This window comes from Mesoplodon densirostris, chromosome 10 (genome assembly GCF_025265405.1).
Source record: "Mesoplodon densirostris isolate mMesDen1 chromosome 10, mMesDen1 primary haplotype, whole genome shotgun sequence".
In the NCBI taxonomy this organism is placed as follows: domain Eukaryota; kingdom Metazoa; phylum Chordata; class Mammalia; order Artiodactyla; family Ziphiidae; genus Mesoplodon; species Mesoplodon densirostris.
Window position 1 is genome coordinate 91,846,659 of NC_082670.1, and position 19,774 is coordinate 91,866,432.

General features: G+C 43.0%; 1 protein-coding gene across 1 annotated transcript in view; it reads right to left on the reverse strand.

The window, feature by feature from the left end:
* The window catches only part of RYBP (RING1 and YY1 binding protein), a 76,291-nt gene extending 58,325 nt beyond the window's left edge, over positions 1–17,966 (reverse strand). The window contains exons 1-2 of the mRNA XM_060110869.1: positions 17,858–17,966; positions 16,982–17,107 (exon numbers count right to left, since the gene is read on the reverse strand). Of these exons, the coding sequence (XP_059966852.1) occupies positions 16,982–17,107; positions 17,858–17,889 (158 nt within the window). The 5' untranslated portion in view covers positions 17,890–17,966. The remainder of the gene's footprint in view (positions 1–16,981; positions 17,108–17,857) is intronic.
* Positions 17,967–19,774: the final 1,808 nt, after the last annotated feature.

Consider the following 19,774-nt stretch of genomic DNA (forward strand, 5'->3'; position numbering starts at 1 on the left):
ATCCTTTTGCTAGGAGAATTACAATCATTCTGAGTCCTATGTAGCTGCAAAATTTCAAAGAAAAATAAAGACTTCACGATCTTGTCAATCTTAATCCACCGTTTCCTCCTTAAGCCATACTCTTGAGTCTAGTAGACCCTCTAGTCCCTGTTTTACAAACCTTTAAAGATAGCTCTGTTTCTAAAACCTTAAGCCAGCAAGCAGAATGGAATTTAAGAGGAGGTCATTCTTTAGGAGTTCTCCTGAGAAGGATCACCTTTTTAAAAGATACTGCTTCAGAAGAATTCTATTTTGCAATCAATTGTTGTCTCAGCTGTAAGCAGAAAAGCAGGTATCAACTTGAAAGGGAGATAATCAAGGGACCTCTCTAAACAGTAACAACAGAACAGTAACAACAGACTATGCAAAAGTAATGTAAAATCAGAAACTAAAGAGAGGAAGTAAATTAGGGTTAGCAGTCTTTCCAAGTCACTTACCAAGGTGTTTTTTTTTTTTAATGGACATACCCATTTGCAGAGAGGGTTAACCAATATACAGCACAATTATTTTAAAAAGGAAACAGGATTCGTAAAACAGAGATTAGGAGAGTGGATTACACTCTAAAGGGTACCATGAAGAATACAACAGCAGCAGCACAGAAGACCCTGCCTCTGAAGACATAACAGTATGTCACTGTGCCTGCCCATGAGGGCTTCAAATGTAAACCTGGGCAACAAACGCAAACAAATTTCAGTACAAAAATTATACTATGCTATGCTAGAGATACATACAAAGTGCTTCAATGATCACAGAAAAAAAGAATCAAGAAAGGGTTCCCAAAAGAGCTGACATGAGCTACGTCTAGAAGCAGAAGGTGGCATTTCCTAGGCAACAGTAAGAGGTAAGAATATAGTTCCCTGTGCTATACAGTATGACCTTGTTGTTCATCCATTCTACAGAGTCTTTCTTTTAATTAAACGATATAATAAAGACCAAGTAAGCATACCCCTAGGGCTGCAGTACACCTGTCTGTACTTAAAAAAAAAAAAAAAAAATTTATCTTCCACACCAGGTGTTCTGTCTCGAAGCCCTTATCTTAAAGATCCTTAATAGGACATTAAATGAATCTAGTGCCTTGGTCAGTCTGCAATGAGCTTAATTTATTTGGGAAAATCAGGGACAAGGATTTATTAACCCATAAATGAAAAATTTAAAAATAAAAAGATTAACTATAACTTAAATAGGAAACTATTTAGTTACACATGAAGTTGACAATGCCAAAAAGTTTTAACAAATAAAGTTTTCCCTATTGGAGATTCTGAAATGTGTATCTACTGATATATCTTGGGGGTGGAGCGTAAGACATTACAAATACATTATTTTCTATATATTTTAAGACAAGTTATTTGGCATCATGATATTCAAGAATCATTATATTAAAAGCTAACAAAATTGACATAAATCAGTATTTCAAAACTGGAGGAAACATAGACATCATCTAGTTCTGTGAATTTCAGGGAATTTCAAGTGTTAACTGCAACCCACAGTTTTACATTCCAACCTAGCACACAAAGCTGTACATATATATTTTACAATATATTATTTTTAAAATATATATAAGTGTAGTAGCGGACATCGTGTATAGTGAAACTTTTAAGAAATCCTAGGCATTAAGATTGCCCCTGCCAAAATAGTAGAAATCTTTGAAACGTGATTACATCAAACTTCATCCCCAAAGTCAATCAGGATAGCTACATTCCACAAACCTCACAACTCTTCTATAAAGAAAAACAAATACCGAAGCAGAATTTCATGTTGTAAGAATCACCAAGATCAGAAATGATGAGTCTTTCCTAGGAGTTCTGATGGGTTCTTTGTTTAAGATTTACAGCCCTTAACTATACAACGGTAAAGGCTATATAGACAGGAAGAGAGGCACTGTGAGGCAAATCATGCTAAGCCAAAGTAAAACTATCCGAAAAGGCAGAGAGAAAACCAAGGGGCAAAGAACATTCCACCTACCTCCCCCTGTCATCACTGGGTCCTGAGCACCAAAACATAACTTCCCTTCTATAAATATGCTTCAACAATGCACACCAAAAGTACTTGTGTCAAGATGACTTGATAGTTTACTGTCACACATTCTGTCCCAGGGTACCCAGCAACAAACTGGATGTCCTGTGACTTCCTCAATTTTCTTAATTGAAGAAGAAACCAGAAAAAAGGTCAGCAATGCATACACTGAAAGGAGAATCTACATATTAGAACACAAAGAATGAATACCTGATGATATATGCTGCACCTGACTCTGCCCAGGAGACGACTGCCTTCCACTGCACCACAGCACTGGAGAGTCAATCATTCACAAACTGCCTCTCACCACTGACTTTTAATGGTGGCATGTAATGTTCTTTCAAAGAATTGTTTCATTTTCTGAGTAAGTCAAGCAATGAACAGCACTTCAGACGAATAGCACTTCAAATAACCTGATTTTAAAGCAGTCAGCATATATAGCATATTCTTAGCCCATTTTTATGGGTATATTTAACCAAGAAACAGAATGATAAACACTCAACTTCACAACAAGCAAAATACATCACCTAATCTACAGACTTGTATTAACTTTTTACATCACATGTGACCTGATTAGGCTAATAATAATGACGGAATAACTGAATCAAAAGAATACAGTTAGGGCTTCCCTGGTGGCGCAGTGGTTGAGAGTCCGCCTGCCGATGCAGGGGACATAGGTTCGTGCCCCGGTCCGGGAAGATCCCACATGCCGCGGAGCGGCTGGGCCCGTGAGCCATGGCCGTTGAGCCTGCGCGTCTGGAGCCTGTGCTCCGCAACGGGAGAGGCCACAACAGTGAGAGGCCCGCGTACCGCAAAAAAAAAGGAATACAGTTAAAACACTTTTGTACCATATTAATTTGTCCATTTAATTATAATCATTTTTCTATTTCTTCTATTCTACTAACTGGGTAGGAAATCAAATAAGTTACTTCACTTTTCTGAGCCTCAGCTTCTTCAACTGTGAAAGCTAGAATAACAACTACCTCTCAGGATTGCTCTGAGTACTGCACTGGGAAAACAGACAAAAAACTGGTATGCAAAATGTAAAGTACTATGCAAATACACTGTATTTGAGGATATCATCTTACGACTTACAGTCTAAATGTTCAACTGCCTCATGCAATATTTTGCACATAAGTGCTCAAATATTTGTCCATTCATTCAGTCATAACTTTAAAGTTAGGGCCCAAAACTTTAATTCTGGAAAACGAAGGTTATCTCATATACTCCTTACATATTTATTCACTAGTAATATTATTAAGAAATCAGTTGTGCCTTTAGAATGATTAGTCGTTCAATCAACACACAATCTATTGGAATAATAACATTACCATCAGTTACATATTGTTTACAGTATGTATTCTGTGCCAGGTCCTGTGCCAACTATGCTATATACATTCACTCATTTAATCCTTAGAATACTCCCACAGAGAAGTTATTATCCATAACTGAAAAACTAAAGCACAAGTTAAAGTAACATACCCAAGGTTACAAGGTTAGCAAATGACAGAGCTGGTGTTACTCAAACTTAGGTTTGACAACCAAAGCCCTGACTTTCAACTACTACTGCTACTACTCTCCAATATGGCAGCCATGAAACACCTGTGGCTATTGAGCATTTGCAGTGTGGCTAGTCTGAATTGACTCATGCTGTAACTGTGAAATGCACACCGTATTTTGAACACCTAATATGAAAAAAAAGAATGTAAAATATCTCACTGCAATTTATTATTGATTACAAGTTGAAACAGTGATTTGGATATGATGGATTAAATAAAATATATTCTAAAAAATAACTTCACCTGCTTTTTGCTTTCTTACTGTCGCTAGTAGAAAGTTTAAAATTACATGTGGCTTATAATGCATATACTTCTCCTGAGCAACACTGATTTAGAATATTATACAGGATTTTGTAAATCAAAGAGCACAATGGGATTCCCTGGTGACGCAGTGGTTGAGAGTCCGCCTGCCGATGCAGGGGACGCGGGTTCATGCCCCGGTCCGGGAGGATCCCACATGCCGCGGAGCGGCTCGGCTCGTGAGCCGTGGCCGCTGAGCCTGCGCGTCTGTAGCCTGTGCTCCGCAACGGGAGAGGCCACAACAGTGAGAGGCCCGCGTACCACAAAAAAAAAAAAAAAAAAAAAAAAGGGCACAAAACTTTTTTTTCTTAAATGTTTTAATATTTTTTCATTAATATTTATTGGAGTATAGTTGCTTTACAATGTTTTGTTAGTTCCTGCTGTACAGCAAAGTTAATCAGCTATATATATACACATATATCCCCCCCTTTTGGATTTCTTTTCCATTTTGGTCACCACAGAGCACTGAGTAGAGATCCCTGTGTTATACAGTAGGTTCTAATTAGTTATCTATTTTATACATAGTAGTGTATATATGTCAATCCCAATCTCCCAATTCATCCCACCCCCATTTCCCCCTTGGTATCCATACATTTGTTCTCTACATCACTGTCTCTATTTCTGCTTTGCAAATAAGTTCATCTGTAGTATTTTTCTGGATTCCACATATAAGCGATATTATACAAGAAAACAAAACAATTTTAAATTTACAAACAACATATTTTAGAGTATACAGATATATTCCAATATTAATAGCTGTTCTAATACTAAGTTAGTGTAACCAATATAAACAAAACTTTAAATTCCCTTAATCTAAAATTTGATCTTGCTTATTTAAATTTCAATATTCTAGAATTAGATTTTTTTTTTTAATTTCCTATTATGAAAATTGGTTTTTCCAACTGCAAAACTGATACCAACTCATCCACACTACAGAAATCACAGAAAAGCACACATACAGGGCCTCCCTGGTGGCGCAGTGGTTGAGAGTCCGCCTGCCGATGCAGGGGATACGGGTTCGTGCCCCGATCTGGGAGGATCCCATATGCCGCGGAGCGGCTGGGCCCGTGAGCCATGGCCGCTGGGCCTGCGCGTCCGGAGCCTGTGCTCCGCAACGGGAGAGGCCACAACAGTGAGAGGCCCGCATACCGCAAAAAGAAAAAAAAAAAAAAAAAAAAAAAAAGCACACATACAAAAAAACCCCATCATCCCACCAAGCAGAATTAGTATTTTGATCAGTCATTACTTCTAGGTATGTATATTAGGTGAAATGGCATGAAATATTATTTCAAGTGGGATTATATTGTTTATCATTTTGTAACTTGCTTTCTTTCAATATATTAAGAGCAGTTTCTTATATTACATATTATTTCTAAATGTGTTCTTAAATTTTTATTTGGAAATTATAGATTCACAGGGAGTGGCAAAAATAGTACAAGGTGCCAAATAACCCTTATCCAATTTCCCCAAAATTGCATCTTCTTGATTATAGTACAGTATCAAAACCAGGAAATTTACATTGGTATACTGTATGTAAACTGTTCTGTCATCTTATCACACGTGTAGATAGATGAAACCATCACTACAATCAAGATTCAGATCTGTTCCATCACCACAAAGACCTCCCCCTCTTGCTACCTTTTTCCAATCACACACATCTCCCTCCTTTTCCCGCCATCCCTGACCCCTGACAACCACTAATTTGTTCTCTCTGTAATTTTGTCATTTCAAGAATGTTAATGGCATCCTACAATAGGTGACCTTTAGAGATTGACTTTTTTCCCTCAGCATAAGGGCCCTTTGAGATCCATGCCAGTTGTATGCATTGATAGTTTCTTCCTTTTTAGGGGCTGAGTAGCAATCCATGGTATGGATGTACCATTCTCATACTGAAGGACATTTCTTTTTTTTTTTTTGCTGTACGCGGGCCTCTCACTGCTGTGGCCTCTCCCGTTGCGGAGCACAGGCTCCGGACACACAGGCTCCGTGGCCATGGCTCGCGGGCCCAGCCGCTCCACGGCATGTGGGATCCTCCGGGATCGGGGCACGAACCCGTGTCCCCTGCATCGGCAGGCGGACTCTCAACCACTGCGCCACCAGGGAAGCCCCTGAAGGACATTTTTGTTTCCAGTTTCAGGCTATTGCAAGTAAAGCTGCCATGGATATTTGTGAACAGACTTTGTGTGAATGTCAGTTTTCATTTACCTGGAATAAATGCCCAGGAGTGAAATTCCTAGGTCATATGGTAAGTTTTATAAAAAACTGCCCAAACTGTTTTCCAGAGTAGTTGTACCATTCTACATTCCCACCACCACTTGACAGAGATCTCAAACCATTTTTAAGAGGTGCAAAATATTTATGGCTATTCAATAGTTTCTAACAATTCCTTGTTGATTCCTATGTAAGTAATTTCATTTTTTGTTAAAATAACGATGCAACTAATATACATAACACAGAATTTTCACATGCAGATCACACAAATTCCTGTAAATTAAATTGCTGGGGAACAGGATAGAAATATTTTAAAGGCATTTGCTACCAACTGCCGTGATGGCCTTTGGAAAATTTAAATCAACTTACACACCACCCACCCAAGGGTCTGTGAAAATGCCCATTTCCTAGCCTCACTAAAAAATTTTTTTTAATCTTTAATTTTTTACTTGCAAAAAAATGTTACCTTGTTTTGTATTTATTCGAATAATGGGAAGGTTGTATACATTTCCCACACTTCCTAACTTAATTTGCAGTTCTTTCATAAATTACCTGTTCACGTTCTTTGCCAACATTTTACTGGAATGTTGATTCACTAATTTTTAAGACCTGGTTCTGCCTCTCTAACTTATGTTGCAAAGAAATAGGTTTTTTAAATAAACGTCTGAAATTCAAGCCAAGTGTTAGTAATGCAAGATAACTGTTGATTTTAGGATGTAAAAAATAGTTTAGTTGATATGGTCCCCCAATTTATCAATTCCTATACTTCACACAACATATTCATTAATTAAGGAATCACCTCTAATGCCAGCTCTGGATTAAAAACATGTTTCCTAGAACGTTGATCACTTACTTCTCTTAAGCTCACTTCAAAATACTAAGACATAATTTTTCCATAACAGACATCAAAAACGATCTTCACCTTCATGAGGAAGCGTGGCTGGCTTCTCTTTAAAGGAGAACTTAAGGTCATCTAAACCAGTCTTCAAAGTGTGCTCCCCACACCAGCAGCCATCAACATCACCTTGGACTTGAACTTGTAAGAAATGCAAATTCTCAGGATACCCCAGACCTACTTAATCAAAAACTCATAGCCTACATATGAAATCTGATCTGTTGTTAGAAAACAGTCACCAGGTTTGTTTTCGCCCTCTGAGTAACCACCATGCACTTTTGTGTTTTAAGACCCAATAAGCTGATGAAACCGGCATCCTATATCACCCTTAATTTCTTGTCCCTCCCAAAGGCTATCAAAGTTTCATCTTCAATTGTATTGCTTATGATCCGAAATTACAGAGAAAATGTTTTGAACAAGTTTTAAGATGTTTCTTTTACATCCCCCTTTCCTAGTCTCTTTTTCCAGCCAAATGATAATTTAAATAGATTTTCTAAATTGACAGAGAGAGGAAAGGAGAGGAGGAATAAAGATCTAATTGTATTTAAAAATAAAAATTTCACCTGTTTACCTTGTGATTTCAACTACAGATGGTCCCTGACTTACAATGGCTTTTTCAACCTTACAATGGGGCAAAAGTGATACACATCCAGTAGAAACCACACTTCAAATTTTGAATTTTGATTTTTCCCTGGGCTAGAGATACGTGGTACAATACTCTCTGGTGATGCTGGGCAGAGGCGGGGGCCGCAGCTCCCAGTCAGCCACATGATCAGCAGGGCAAACAACCGATGTACTTACAACCATGCTGTACCCAGACAACCAATCTGTTTTTCACTTTCAGTACAGTATCAATACATTATATGAAATATTCAGCACTTTGTTAAAAATAGGCTTTGTGGGCTTCCCTGGTGGTGCAGTGGTTAAGAGTCCGCCTGCCAACGCAGGGGATGCGGGTTCGAGCCCTGGTCCAGGAAGATCCCACATGCTGCGGAGCAGCTGAGCCCGCGCGCCACAACTACTGAGCCTGCGCTCTAGACTCCGCGAGCCACAACTACTGAAGCCCGTGTGCCTGGGGCCTGCGCTCTGCAGAGGTGGAGGCCAGCACAATGAGAAGCCTTCATGCCGCAACTAGAGAAAGCCTGCGCGCAGCAACAAAGACCCAATGCAGACAAAAATAAATTTAAAAAAATTTTAAAAAACAGCTTTGTGTTAGATGATTTTGCCCGACTACAGGGTACTGTAAGTGTTCTCAGCACGTTTAAGGTAGGCTAGGCTAAGCTGTAATGTTTGGCAAGTTAGGTGTACGTTTTAAATGCATTTTTGACTTACGGTATTTTCAACTTATGACAACTTATGATGGGTTATCTGGATGCAACCCCATTTAAAGTCAAGAAAAATCTGTACTTATGATTTCTGAGTAACACGGGAGTTTATCTGCAATGCCTTTACTGAGAATTCATCTTTGGCATCACAGTCTGTGTCAATCACTGCACAGAAGTGAAAAAAATAGCCACATAAATGAATGAGTCAAGACTTAACAACAGTAATTAATCCAAATAACAGTGATGTATATCACGTACAAGGTACAACTATCAAGTTATGGGTATGTTAACACAACAGAACTTAACACAATGAACAGCGTAGCAAAACATTTCCAAGAACACCCAAAATGTTCCGTAGCCATTTTTTTTTTTTTTTTTTTTTTTTTTTTTTTTTTTTTTTTTTCCTTTTTGCAGTATGCGGGCCTCTCACTGTTGTGGCCTCCCCCGTCGCGGAGCACAGGCTCCGGACGCGCAGGCTCCGGACGCGCAGGCTCAGCGGCCATGGCTCACCGGCCCAGCCGCTCCGCGGCATATGGGATCCTCCCAGACCGGGGCACGAACCCGTATCCCCTGCATCGGCAGGCGGACTCTCAACCACTTGCGCCACCAGGGAGGCCCCCGTAGCCATTTTTAAACTCCCTTTAGGTGCCAGCTTACAAGCGCACCCACCTCGTTCCCTATCACATCTCAAAACTGGTTCTCCACAACGTGACTGATCCTCTGCTTTATTAGCATACTTTTTGACATGACTTTTGGCAGCTTAAATCACCAAATGGGCAAGAAAAAAGGAAAAAGAATCATCACAGTTATTGTTATTTAGTTAAGTGTGCTAAAGCTCTGAAGCCCAAAACCACTCCAGGAAGTACTTTAAATGCATGGCCCAAGGTCTCCAAGGTTGTAAACTCTGTGTTTAATTTCTAGAACATGTTTAGAAAACAAAATCAGAAAAATGAGAATACTACTTCTTAAGGACATGCTTTATAAAGACAAATTTATCGTAATCCAATAACTTTACAGACAAGACGCAAGCCCTAAAGTGCAAGAGTATGTATCAGAACTCTTAACTGGAACAGTTTTAAAGGCGACTCCAAACTTCCAGTCTGCATCTAGTCTACATACATTGAGTGAACCCCTACCAAGTGCCTGGCACTGTATCAGACATAGGGAAAGATATGAAAAGAAAGATCGTGCCCTCAAAAAAAAAGGTGAAAACATAACAAAGGTAATCAAACAAAAATACAGTTCAAATGTTATAAAGAGGTATATGATTGTAGGGCGTTGGAAAAGGCTTCCAGAGACATGTAGAAAGACAAATAAGAGTCAGCCAGGCTACAAGAAAGGGGGAGCATTTTAGAAGAAATCCAGAGGAAAAGAACATGCGAAGGTATGGAAATGAGACATCATGGTCCATGCTAGGAAAACACCAAGCAGTTTGGTATGAAACACACACATGCTGTGTGTGGAGGGCAGATGGGGTGGTGGCAGGCTGCTTCCATAAATTCTAAAGAAACGGTAGAGGACCAAATCAGAAGCCCCTTGTGATGCTCAGGATTTGGACTTTACCCTAAAAGCAATGAGAACCAAGAGATAATTTAAGCTGTCCAAATGGAGAGGCCCAAGAACCAGTTGGATCTGTTTGTCACGTGTATGTGTACATGGGGGTGGTGACAGGTGGTTAATAAATAGTATCTGGGAATTACCAGCCTGTGAAGAGAAGTAGAAAGGTACGGGTGATATCTAAGGGCAGTGAACAGTTAAAAAGGAGGTAGGAGGAGGCAAAGAACTAACTAACTTGTATCAACCTGTACAACAAACCCTACATCCAAGAACGAAAAAGGCCTAGTTCAAACCTCAGATTCAGTGAGGCCTTGCCCAACATACCCCATATACTGTCTCTACCTCCTCTAAAAAGCACTTAGGGTCTCTACCAGGTACCCTTTCACTCCATGCCTACCATGGCATTCACACCACTGGCTATCTTTTTATGGTCTTATCTTTTCAACAAGTTTGTTAGGTTCCTTGTTTATTCAACCACTGCCTTGAAATACAAATGACCGATGAACAATATTACTCATGAGAGCCAAAAGTTTACCCCATTTGCATACTCCAGAAAATTCCACACACCAGGTTTTATTCCTTTCACCTAATGATGTGTGGATTTTATGCTGCTGCTGGGAGGAGATGGCTGTGTTCAACTGTGAGGTAATGAACAGAAGGTGCACAGAGATCCCATCTCTCGAATGTGTTAGGGGTCTGTATGTAGAGTTGAGCTCTAAGATATTCTTAGGATAAAACAGCAGTGGTTGACTACACAAGAACCACACACAACATGGATATTCACAAGCATAACAATGAGTGAAAAAAGCCAGACCCAGACGTGTACATACTGTATGACTCCACTTAAATAAAGTTCAGAACGAAGCAGAACTCATCTCCAGTGTCAGAAGTCAGGATAGGGGTGGGGTAGGGGGAAGTGACTGCAGCGTGAACAAGGGGCTTCTGGGGTCCTGGTAATGTTCTGTTTCTTAATCTGGGTACTGGTTACACAGTTATGCTCACTTTGTGCAAGTTCATCAAGCCTTACAATTATGATTTGTGCACTTCTCTGAATGTATGCTACAGTTCAAAAAGTTTACTTAAAAATAAACAGGCAAAGCTTCCCTGGTGGCGCAGTGGTTGGGAGTCCGCCTGCCGATGCAGGGGACGCGGGTTCGTGCCCCGGTCCAGGAGGATCCCACATGCCACGGAGCGACTGGGCCCGTGAGCCATGGCCGCTGGGCCTGTGCGTCCAGAGCCTGTGCTCCACAGCGGGAGAGGCCACAGCAGTGAGAGGCCTGCGTACCGCAAAAAAATAAAAAATAAAAAATAAAAAATAAAAAATAAAAAAACAGGCAAAAAGAAAAAGCGGAAGGAGAGATAGTGAAAGGAAGTATAAAGGAAGATGTCACAAAGAGAAAAGGCCCTGGCGCTGGGACAAGAGGGCAAATGAGAACCACAATGACTGTAGAATGTTTTACTTCAAGTTGTAAAGGAGACTTTTGGAGACCCACTATTCCCTAAAATACTAAGGAACCGAATTAGTACTAATAAGTATTTTCGTAAGCTACAGCCACTTGGAATTTCTTCAGCATCTACGGAAGCACACGATAAACACACGATGCATGAAAATATAATACATACTGAATCCATTCAAAACCTCCCATCCTAGTAACAGCTGACCCTTGAACAACATGGGTTTGAACTGCTCAGGTCCACGTATACATGAATTTTTTTCAATAAACACACACTACAGTACTATACAGTCCGTGGTTGGTTGAATCCACTGATGCAGAACTGCAGATACGGAGACCAACTATGGGACTTGAGCAGCCAGGGAAATTCGTGGCAGGTCCTGGAACGAATGCCCCTCAGATACCAAAGGACAAGTGTTACGTGGATTTTCAGCTATGCACAGGGAGGTAGGTATCAGCACCCCTCACCTTCCAGTTGTTCAAGGGTCAACTGCAACAGGATATACTGGCACGTTAGCTGGCCAGACTTTAGTCTATGATGTGTAGCTAAAAGTTGAGTAGCCTATGCAGAAAGGCTCGAACTCTAAACTGTCCCCCACCAAATGAGCTAACTGGCACAGGTAAACCTCCAGAAATAACTATCCCCTTGCTCCAAAAGAAAGCAGCTTTAGTGTTTCCTAAAAAGGCAAATGTGTATCTCGACTCTGCCTACAAAGCAGTCGCTCTGCCCAGTACTCACCACTCTGTAGTTCCCTATTCCGCTCTACTTTCTTCGGAGCACTGGTCTCTAGCTGAAATGATCTTATTCTTCTGTTCACTCGTTTATTTTCTTGTCCCCACCATAGTACTTTAAGCTCCACGGGAACAAAGATCTCATCTGTCTGTACACCACTGTACACCCAGGGCCCAGATGTCTGTGTGCTCAATAAAAACTTGTCAACTACCCAGGTAATTTACTTTAAGGTCACCAAGTATACATAAGATCAAGTCAGTACTAATAAATCAGTTAAGTCCAGTGTAATAGCAAACACAAAATAAATTATCACTCCATTTCTGGGTAAGAGTGATCTCTAAACCTGTACTCGCTTTTGTATCAGCTTCGAGGCCGAAAGGTTTGACAAGGTTTGATGATTTGGAGGACTGGTAATTTTTCTATGTATTTTATGGAGAAATTTTACAAAAGACAAACACTACAATACAGCCAATGTGGCCTAAGGAGCAGAACCACTGTGGCGAGTGACCCAGAACTGCGGGGAAGGGCCTGGCTCCTCTCTAGGTCAGGCACCCCTCTGCTTCCTGGGAGGCTTCCTATCCGAAAAGTACCATAGGATGATGCTCCTCTGAAGCTTCCAGCAAAGATCAAAACTTTCACGTTTCACTAAATATGTGTGTTTTCCCCTAAAACTTCTAAAGTACTTCATGACTAGTCAAGAGACTTTCAACTGTCAGGGTATCTGAATTTAAGAGGAGAAAAAGTCCAAAGTTAAAACTGCAAAGAATCAGGGAGTTCCTGGACAAGGAAAATATTTTACACACAAACAACTGAGTCCTACCAACTTCCCATTCAATAGCCTTAGTACCAGAATTGTTTTTTTTAAGCCACACAATCTTATTACACATCTAAAGCAAATTCCTCACTGTTACTTGTCTGTAAAAACTCTAAATACAGTACATTTTTCAGGGGAGTAGTATTCAGTGCAGCACTATTATCAAAGAACCACTAATCAAGAAGAAATGCAGCAATATTTTAGTAATTTTGATTTTACAATAGAGATCATTGCATTCAGAGAAATAACAAAACCAAAAGTAAAATATATTTCATTTATCACCATGTCTAGGAAGTTACTCTGCCCAATACTAAACAACTTCAACTTAGCAGAACAACGGTTAGGTAAATTTGTGAGTTTGTGGTTTTGTCGGTTTTCTTCCTTTTAAAAGCTGATATCCTCTTTCATGAGACAGGCAAAGTGGGCTGGGAAATACTACTTTGGCTATCACCTAGGGAAGGGGTAGTGTTTCTTTCCCACTCACCACCACCTCCCATAGACACTCCTTTATTTACTACCTTGAAAGGCTCAGAGTGCATCAGCATGGTGGGGAGGCGAGCTTCTCAGCTGCGGGTGCCTCCTCCATGCTCCAGTGTTAAAAGGCTTCGTAAAAGTGTATCACAGAACAGGCATGAGGAAGACATGCAATGTGACAGAAATGTACAAAAACGGGTTTGTGGTGATGGCTGTACAACTTTTAAAAATTACCCAAAATCACTGAATTGTACACTTATAGTGTTGATGCGTCATATGGTATATAAATTATGTCTCGATAAAGCTATTAGAAAAAAACAACCAGCAGGGTAGAGAGTGGAACAGTATAGGTGGAAAAAGGAGTGTATTTAAGAACTAAACAGACCCAAAACAAAATTGGTAATACATCCAAAATAAAGCTCTCCACTGCCCCCTGAACCTCCACGGAGCCTCTTAAGTATTGCCTCCTGCCCTTAATACGTTCCTTTCAAGCTTCTGACCCTCTGCTCTAAGCTGCTACAAAAAGAAGAAAAGACCTTCTGAATCACTTTCTTGACTCCACCCGCAGAATTAAATTTATCTAGTACACATGGCAATAACAGTGAAAGATGGCAGGTAATTCTGTAGAAATCAATTCTTCTTATCCAGAAGAATTGAGGGGAGGGGGAATTCTTCTAACTGATGCCCAAGCCAGACTGCTCAGACCTCCCGTAGCACTTTATTTATACCTCTCTTAGAGCCTTTATAACTTGGATTACAGCCATTCTTATACATGTCTTACCAACCTTTTAACACCCTCCTCCCGTCCCCAATGTCTTCAGCAGACTCTTTCACACCCTAGTAATTTAATAAATGTTCCTAATATTTTAATAATAATATATAAATAATAATAATAAATATAAATATTTAAATAATAAAAATAATATTTTCCTAATGAAACTGAGAAATATCAATTCTATTCTCAAAGAATAAATACAGTTCTATGTCCTACCGGACTATCACTAATTCAAAGCTGACTTCCTTAGCTTGATTGGTAGATAGATGATGGCAACGACAGTGACAAGAATGATGAACAAACTCCAGAATTACCACTGGCTACCCAACCAGCGAGGCTGTTATAATACAAAACATCAGCTCAGAGCAATAAAACCCAATTTCTATGCCAGTCAACAGGCTAGAAGTCCTTTTATTACTTAAAAATTATTCTAAAAATCACTAATTTTTGCCTATTACCCAGCATCCAAAACCCAACAAGTTTTCTACTGCCATCAATACCAAATCTGATGAAAACTATACAAGGCAACAAATGTCAAATCTTTGTTGTATCAAGAAAATTACACACACAAAAAAAAGGCCCAGGAAAAAAACAAAGCAGTAGTAACTAGTGTCACAGAAAAATTAACCAACAGTTAATACACTGGACAACACAGGAGGAAAACCTGTGAAATTCACCCTTTCACATGAAACCCATCCACAGCATAAGAAAGCCAAATGTTATTTGCCTTTTGATCAATGACTTCTAGAACAAAATCTTTTATAAAGACTTCCAGATCTAACCGCATGAAAATATTGACAATAACCAAGATGAAATTAACTTATGTATAAGTACCATGAGTTGTTAAGAACTTAAATTCCTCAGATCTCTAAAATCTGTGTTCAAATCCTACACAACCACAGACCTAAAAAAGTCACAGACTCTTCAAGATAGTAGGTGAGTATCCTGTTCCTGAAACATTTTCATTATTAGTAATTTAATATATTTGTTAAAAAAACAATTCCAATGTTGTCATCTGTGACTCAAAAAATTTTAAACATCTATATTGTTTTTAAAATCAAAACCTTACACGTGCTTCCAAAGAGCTGATGAGTCAGATTTTTTTTTATACGTGTAGAAACTGAAATGCACTTTATTATGAGATAATTATTCCCAGCAATACATTGGATGTAAACTTTTGAATCTGCTTTAAGTTTCTCTTCACCAGTAAAGTTCTCAAGTTCTTAGGAGTTTCCTAGTCATTTACTTTAACATCATCTACGGTAACACTCAAAGCAAAACCACAATAAAGAGGTTTGGCCTCTGAGGGATTCTACATGTAAAAAAACATTACTCAAATAAAATACAATCACTATTGCTTTAAATAACAAATACATTTCTAAACTTTCATGGCATTTGATGGAATTCCCTGTTTTAGATAGCAAAACAAAATCTACTAAGCTCCCAATCTAAATCTACTAATCTACTAAGCTCCCAATGAGTGTTTCTTATTTTAACTAAATCTGCTCTATGGTAATACAAAATATTGATATGAATTTACTTTAAAACGTACCTATGGGGAAATAGGTACTTTTTAGTTCTGGAATATTTTTATTCAAAAGTCTCAGTATTTAGAGTTAGTGGAATTCACAGAACTGTTCCACCAGTAATCGGACAAAGTTGCCCAATATCTATTTATTCCCAGGTATAAATAAAGCAATGAAACCCTAACAGGACACATTCATTTAGCCAAAGAACAATAACCAGTTTGAACTGTGCAGTGCTACTACACGGTCATGTTGGAATGCCAATTCAAAAACAAGTACCTGATGAAATAAGACTTTTGGCAATCAACTTTAAAGATCCCCAAGGAACTCACTCATTCTGTCTTGCTCTCTCTCTCTCTCTCACACACACACATGAACACACACAGCCCCCCTAACGTCTGCCCATTAAATGACATAAAGAATAGTTTTTAATTTCAAACTCTAATCACTGAAACAAATTCCAGTTACAAGTTAAAAGATGACCGGAAAACTACAAAATCAGCTTCCACATTTCATTCAAGTATATCTAAATGTTAAATCTGGAGTAGTTCAACTCGTTTTGATACCAGTTTACCACCTTCACTGAAATGAGGAATTCCTTCAACATTCTTTGCATTTTAATAAAGCTCTAAACACAAACTTCAGTATAATCACACTATTCATTCTACATTTTGCAAAAATCGTCCTCCATCACCATTTCTCATAAGCTAATCAGAAACATACACACACACACACACACACACAAACACACACACTGACAGTTCAGTCTTCCAAAAAATGCACTTTATCAAACCCCAGCATTTATCTTCAAGTGCAAGGAAAACAAAAAAAAAGGCATTTGCAGTTCAAGACAGGAAAAGCACAACCACCGCGTTACTGTACAACCACCACCAAATTTCTCAGGGAAGAGAAGAATAATTCACGACAGGCAAATTAAAAACATTCTGCACATGGCAAAAATAAAAGGTCCAATGTCCTACAATCCATAGCAAAGCTTCCTCTCTTTTGGAGCCAATACCAATAGAGCCAATGGATACAAGTGTCAAATAAATCCAGCGTCTGTTTGAAACAAGACGAAACCTGGAAAAATTCCCTCCCATAAATCAGTGAACATGAGGCTTTGCACCCAACATGAAAATACACACAACCCAAAGCGACATCATCCCCCCCCACCCGGCACGTACAGAAAAAGCCGTAATCAACAAGTTGGAAAGAAGGCAGAAAGTAGAGCTCACAACCCTATACCCCCACCTTAAAAAAAAAAAAAAAAGTCGTATAACAAAAGGTAATACAGATCTTCAAGTACCTGGTGGAGGTGCCTTTCCTCACATCGCAGATGCTGCATTTAAAGGCTTCGGCGCTGTTTCTGAAGGTGCAGACGCTACAATCCCAAAAGCCTTCGTCTGCGGCAGGTTTCGCTTGTCTTTTTGGCCTTCAGAGGAGTGAGGAGTGGGGAAAAGGGGAGGGAAGAGTCAAGGAGCAGGAAAAAGGGGGAGAGACAGCAAAACACAGGCGCTGGTGAGCCGTCGTAATTTCGCAGGAATCCGGCGCTGGAAACTTCGCCCCGGCGACCACCCACCCACCCTTTTCGGGGCCGAGAAGAGCAACCGGGGGAGGGAACGGCGCGCCCCCACCGGCACCACGCAGCCTCCGGGCCCGGGCCGTGCTGCCTCGCACAGTAGGCGGCGGCGGCGCCCCGGGAAGGGCCGCGGCGGGCGCAGGAAGCGGGCGGACTTGTGGACTTGAGTGGGGCTGGGGGGGCCGGGAGGGGAGCCGCGGGCCGGATCTGGAGGGGGCGCGCAGGGACAGCCCGAAGCCGGCGGCGGGGAGTGGGCCGGCTCATTCCCTCTCCCCTCCCATGCTCGCGTCCTCCCTCCCTCCCCACCTGGTTAAATCTCCCTTTGTCTGGGAGGAGTGGCGGCGGCGGCGGCGGCGGCGGCGGAGGGCGGCTGAGGAGGAGCCGCCATGGCTGCGGCGCGCACGGCCGCCGGCCCCGAGCGGGAGCGACACCGCCTCCCGCCGCCGCCGCCACCGCCCGCCGCCGCCGCCTCCCCCCGCCCCCGGATCTCCATCTTAGCAGCGCCTCCCCCCGCCCCGGGTGGCTCCGGGGCCTAGTCGTCGCCGGCCCCCGCCCGCCCCCAGCCCTCCCTCCCCTTCCGCCCCCTCGGCTCGGAGCAGGTACCTGGTCGGGCTCTTCTTGTCGCCCATGGTCATGGATGGGCTGTACCCCAGCCCCCCCCCAAAGCCGAAACCGGCGCTGCTCGGAGGAGAAACGCCGTCCGGGGAGTCGTCGCGGACCGGCCCCCCTCCCTCCCCCGCGCCCGCCCTCAGCCGCTGGGGCTCGAGCTCCGGCCGCCGCCGACGCCGCCGCCGCTGCCAGTCTCCGGACGAGACTAGTCCCTACCAGCGCCGCCTCCGCCGAGTGACTGACGAGGGGCGGGGCCGGGCGCCGCGCGTCACGCGCCGGGCGACCAATGGGAAGGCGGCGGCCGGCGCCGCGAGGGCGGGGGCGGGGCGCGGGGGAGGGCGGGGCGTGGCGGACGTGGGCCGGGCCGTCGGTGTGCGTGCCCGGGAGTGTGTGCGCGCTGGGGGCGCGCGTGCCTGCCGTTGGCCCCGCGGCCCGGCGCGGTGGAGCGTGCGAGGCCGGCGGGGCGCACGTGGCCGCGCCCGGGTGCCGGGTCTGGGCTTCGGGCCTCGCGCGGCCGCCCCGTGGGACTGTCGCCGGGCCCCGGGCCCCGAAGCCGCCCCGGGGAAGTAGTTGGGCGCAGTTTGCGCGCGCCGCTGGGGCTTGCAACAGCCGCGACGCTCGCAACGCCTCGAGGCTTGCGTTGCCCCGGGAGCCGGCAGGGCCTCTTTTGGCCCGGGTTCTTCCGCGCCCTTCTGCTCCTTTGCCACGCGGAGCTTTGTATCTGCCTCTCGTGAAGTCCCTGTTTCCAGCCGATACAGCGCCCAGAAGCCCTTTCCCAGGCCCCTGACGCCGGAGGGAACTGTGCGGAAAGGGTGTGGCACAACTGAATGTCCCCCAAGGCCCGACACTCACCTCCTGCTTGAACCCCCGAGAGCCTAAATAGGGCGTTTCCCTAGGGAAGCTACTGTTCAGATCCTGGCAGCCACATGCCAACAGTTTAAGCCTTATGTTTCAGCGCCTTCATCTCCAAAATGAGGCTAATAATCATCCTCCGTAGGTTCTTTGGAAAATTCAGAGACGTAATGCACGAAAAGCAGGCAGGTCAGTGCCTGGCACTTAGGAAGGACCAACACAAAGTAGTGGGTTAAGAACTATTATAACTGGGCCTGGGTTGTGCACCATTTCCCCTGCTTTAGAAGCTTCTTAGAGGCAAGGAACAAGTAGTAACCTTTACTTTCTGCCCTGCTCCAAGGACGCTTGCCAAATTGACTTGAACGTGACTCAGGCCCCTCTGGTCTTAGGCAATGGGGAATTGTGGTAGGGGGAAAACCACAGATAAGATAAAAGGCTTGGCTGGGCCGAAGCCCTGGGTGGGGTAAGGGACAGGCTCAAGGGATAATGCTAGAAGTTGGGGGGTGGGGATAGGGGTGTGGAGGGAAGATAAGACGGGCCCTCAGCTTCCACTGAGACAGCCCCCCTCCCCCCAGTTTATATGCAAACACAAAGTGGGTTGCTGTCAAGACTGCCCCATAAAAGGGAAGCATTCCAGGGCAGGAGAACAGGGAAACTCACTTCCCTGAGACAGAGTGCCCAGGGAGCAAGAAGTCCTAGGATCAGTCCACGGATCAGAAGGGAGAGAAGAATTAAAGAGGGAGGGAATGTGTCAACGGATAAGCTTGATAAGCACACGCTGTCCTTTCTAGGCAGGCACACCCTGGAGGGCCAGCACGGACAACACTGTTCAGCCAGGGTCAGCCACCTCCCGCAACCCTCCAGGGAGGAGAGGAGGAAGAGGAGGAGGAAGGCACAGGGCTGAGGGCCAAAGAGGCCAGAGAAAGGCAAGGGGCATGCACACAAGCCATGGCACAGTGCCTGCAGCCTTGGCCTCTGATGTCTGCCTGGCATGCTCCCAGGATTCTGCCCCTAGCATGAAGGTACTGCGAGAAAAGGGACATTAAGAAATCCCGGCTG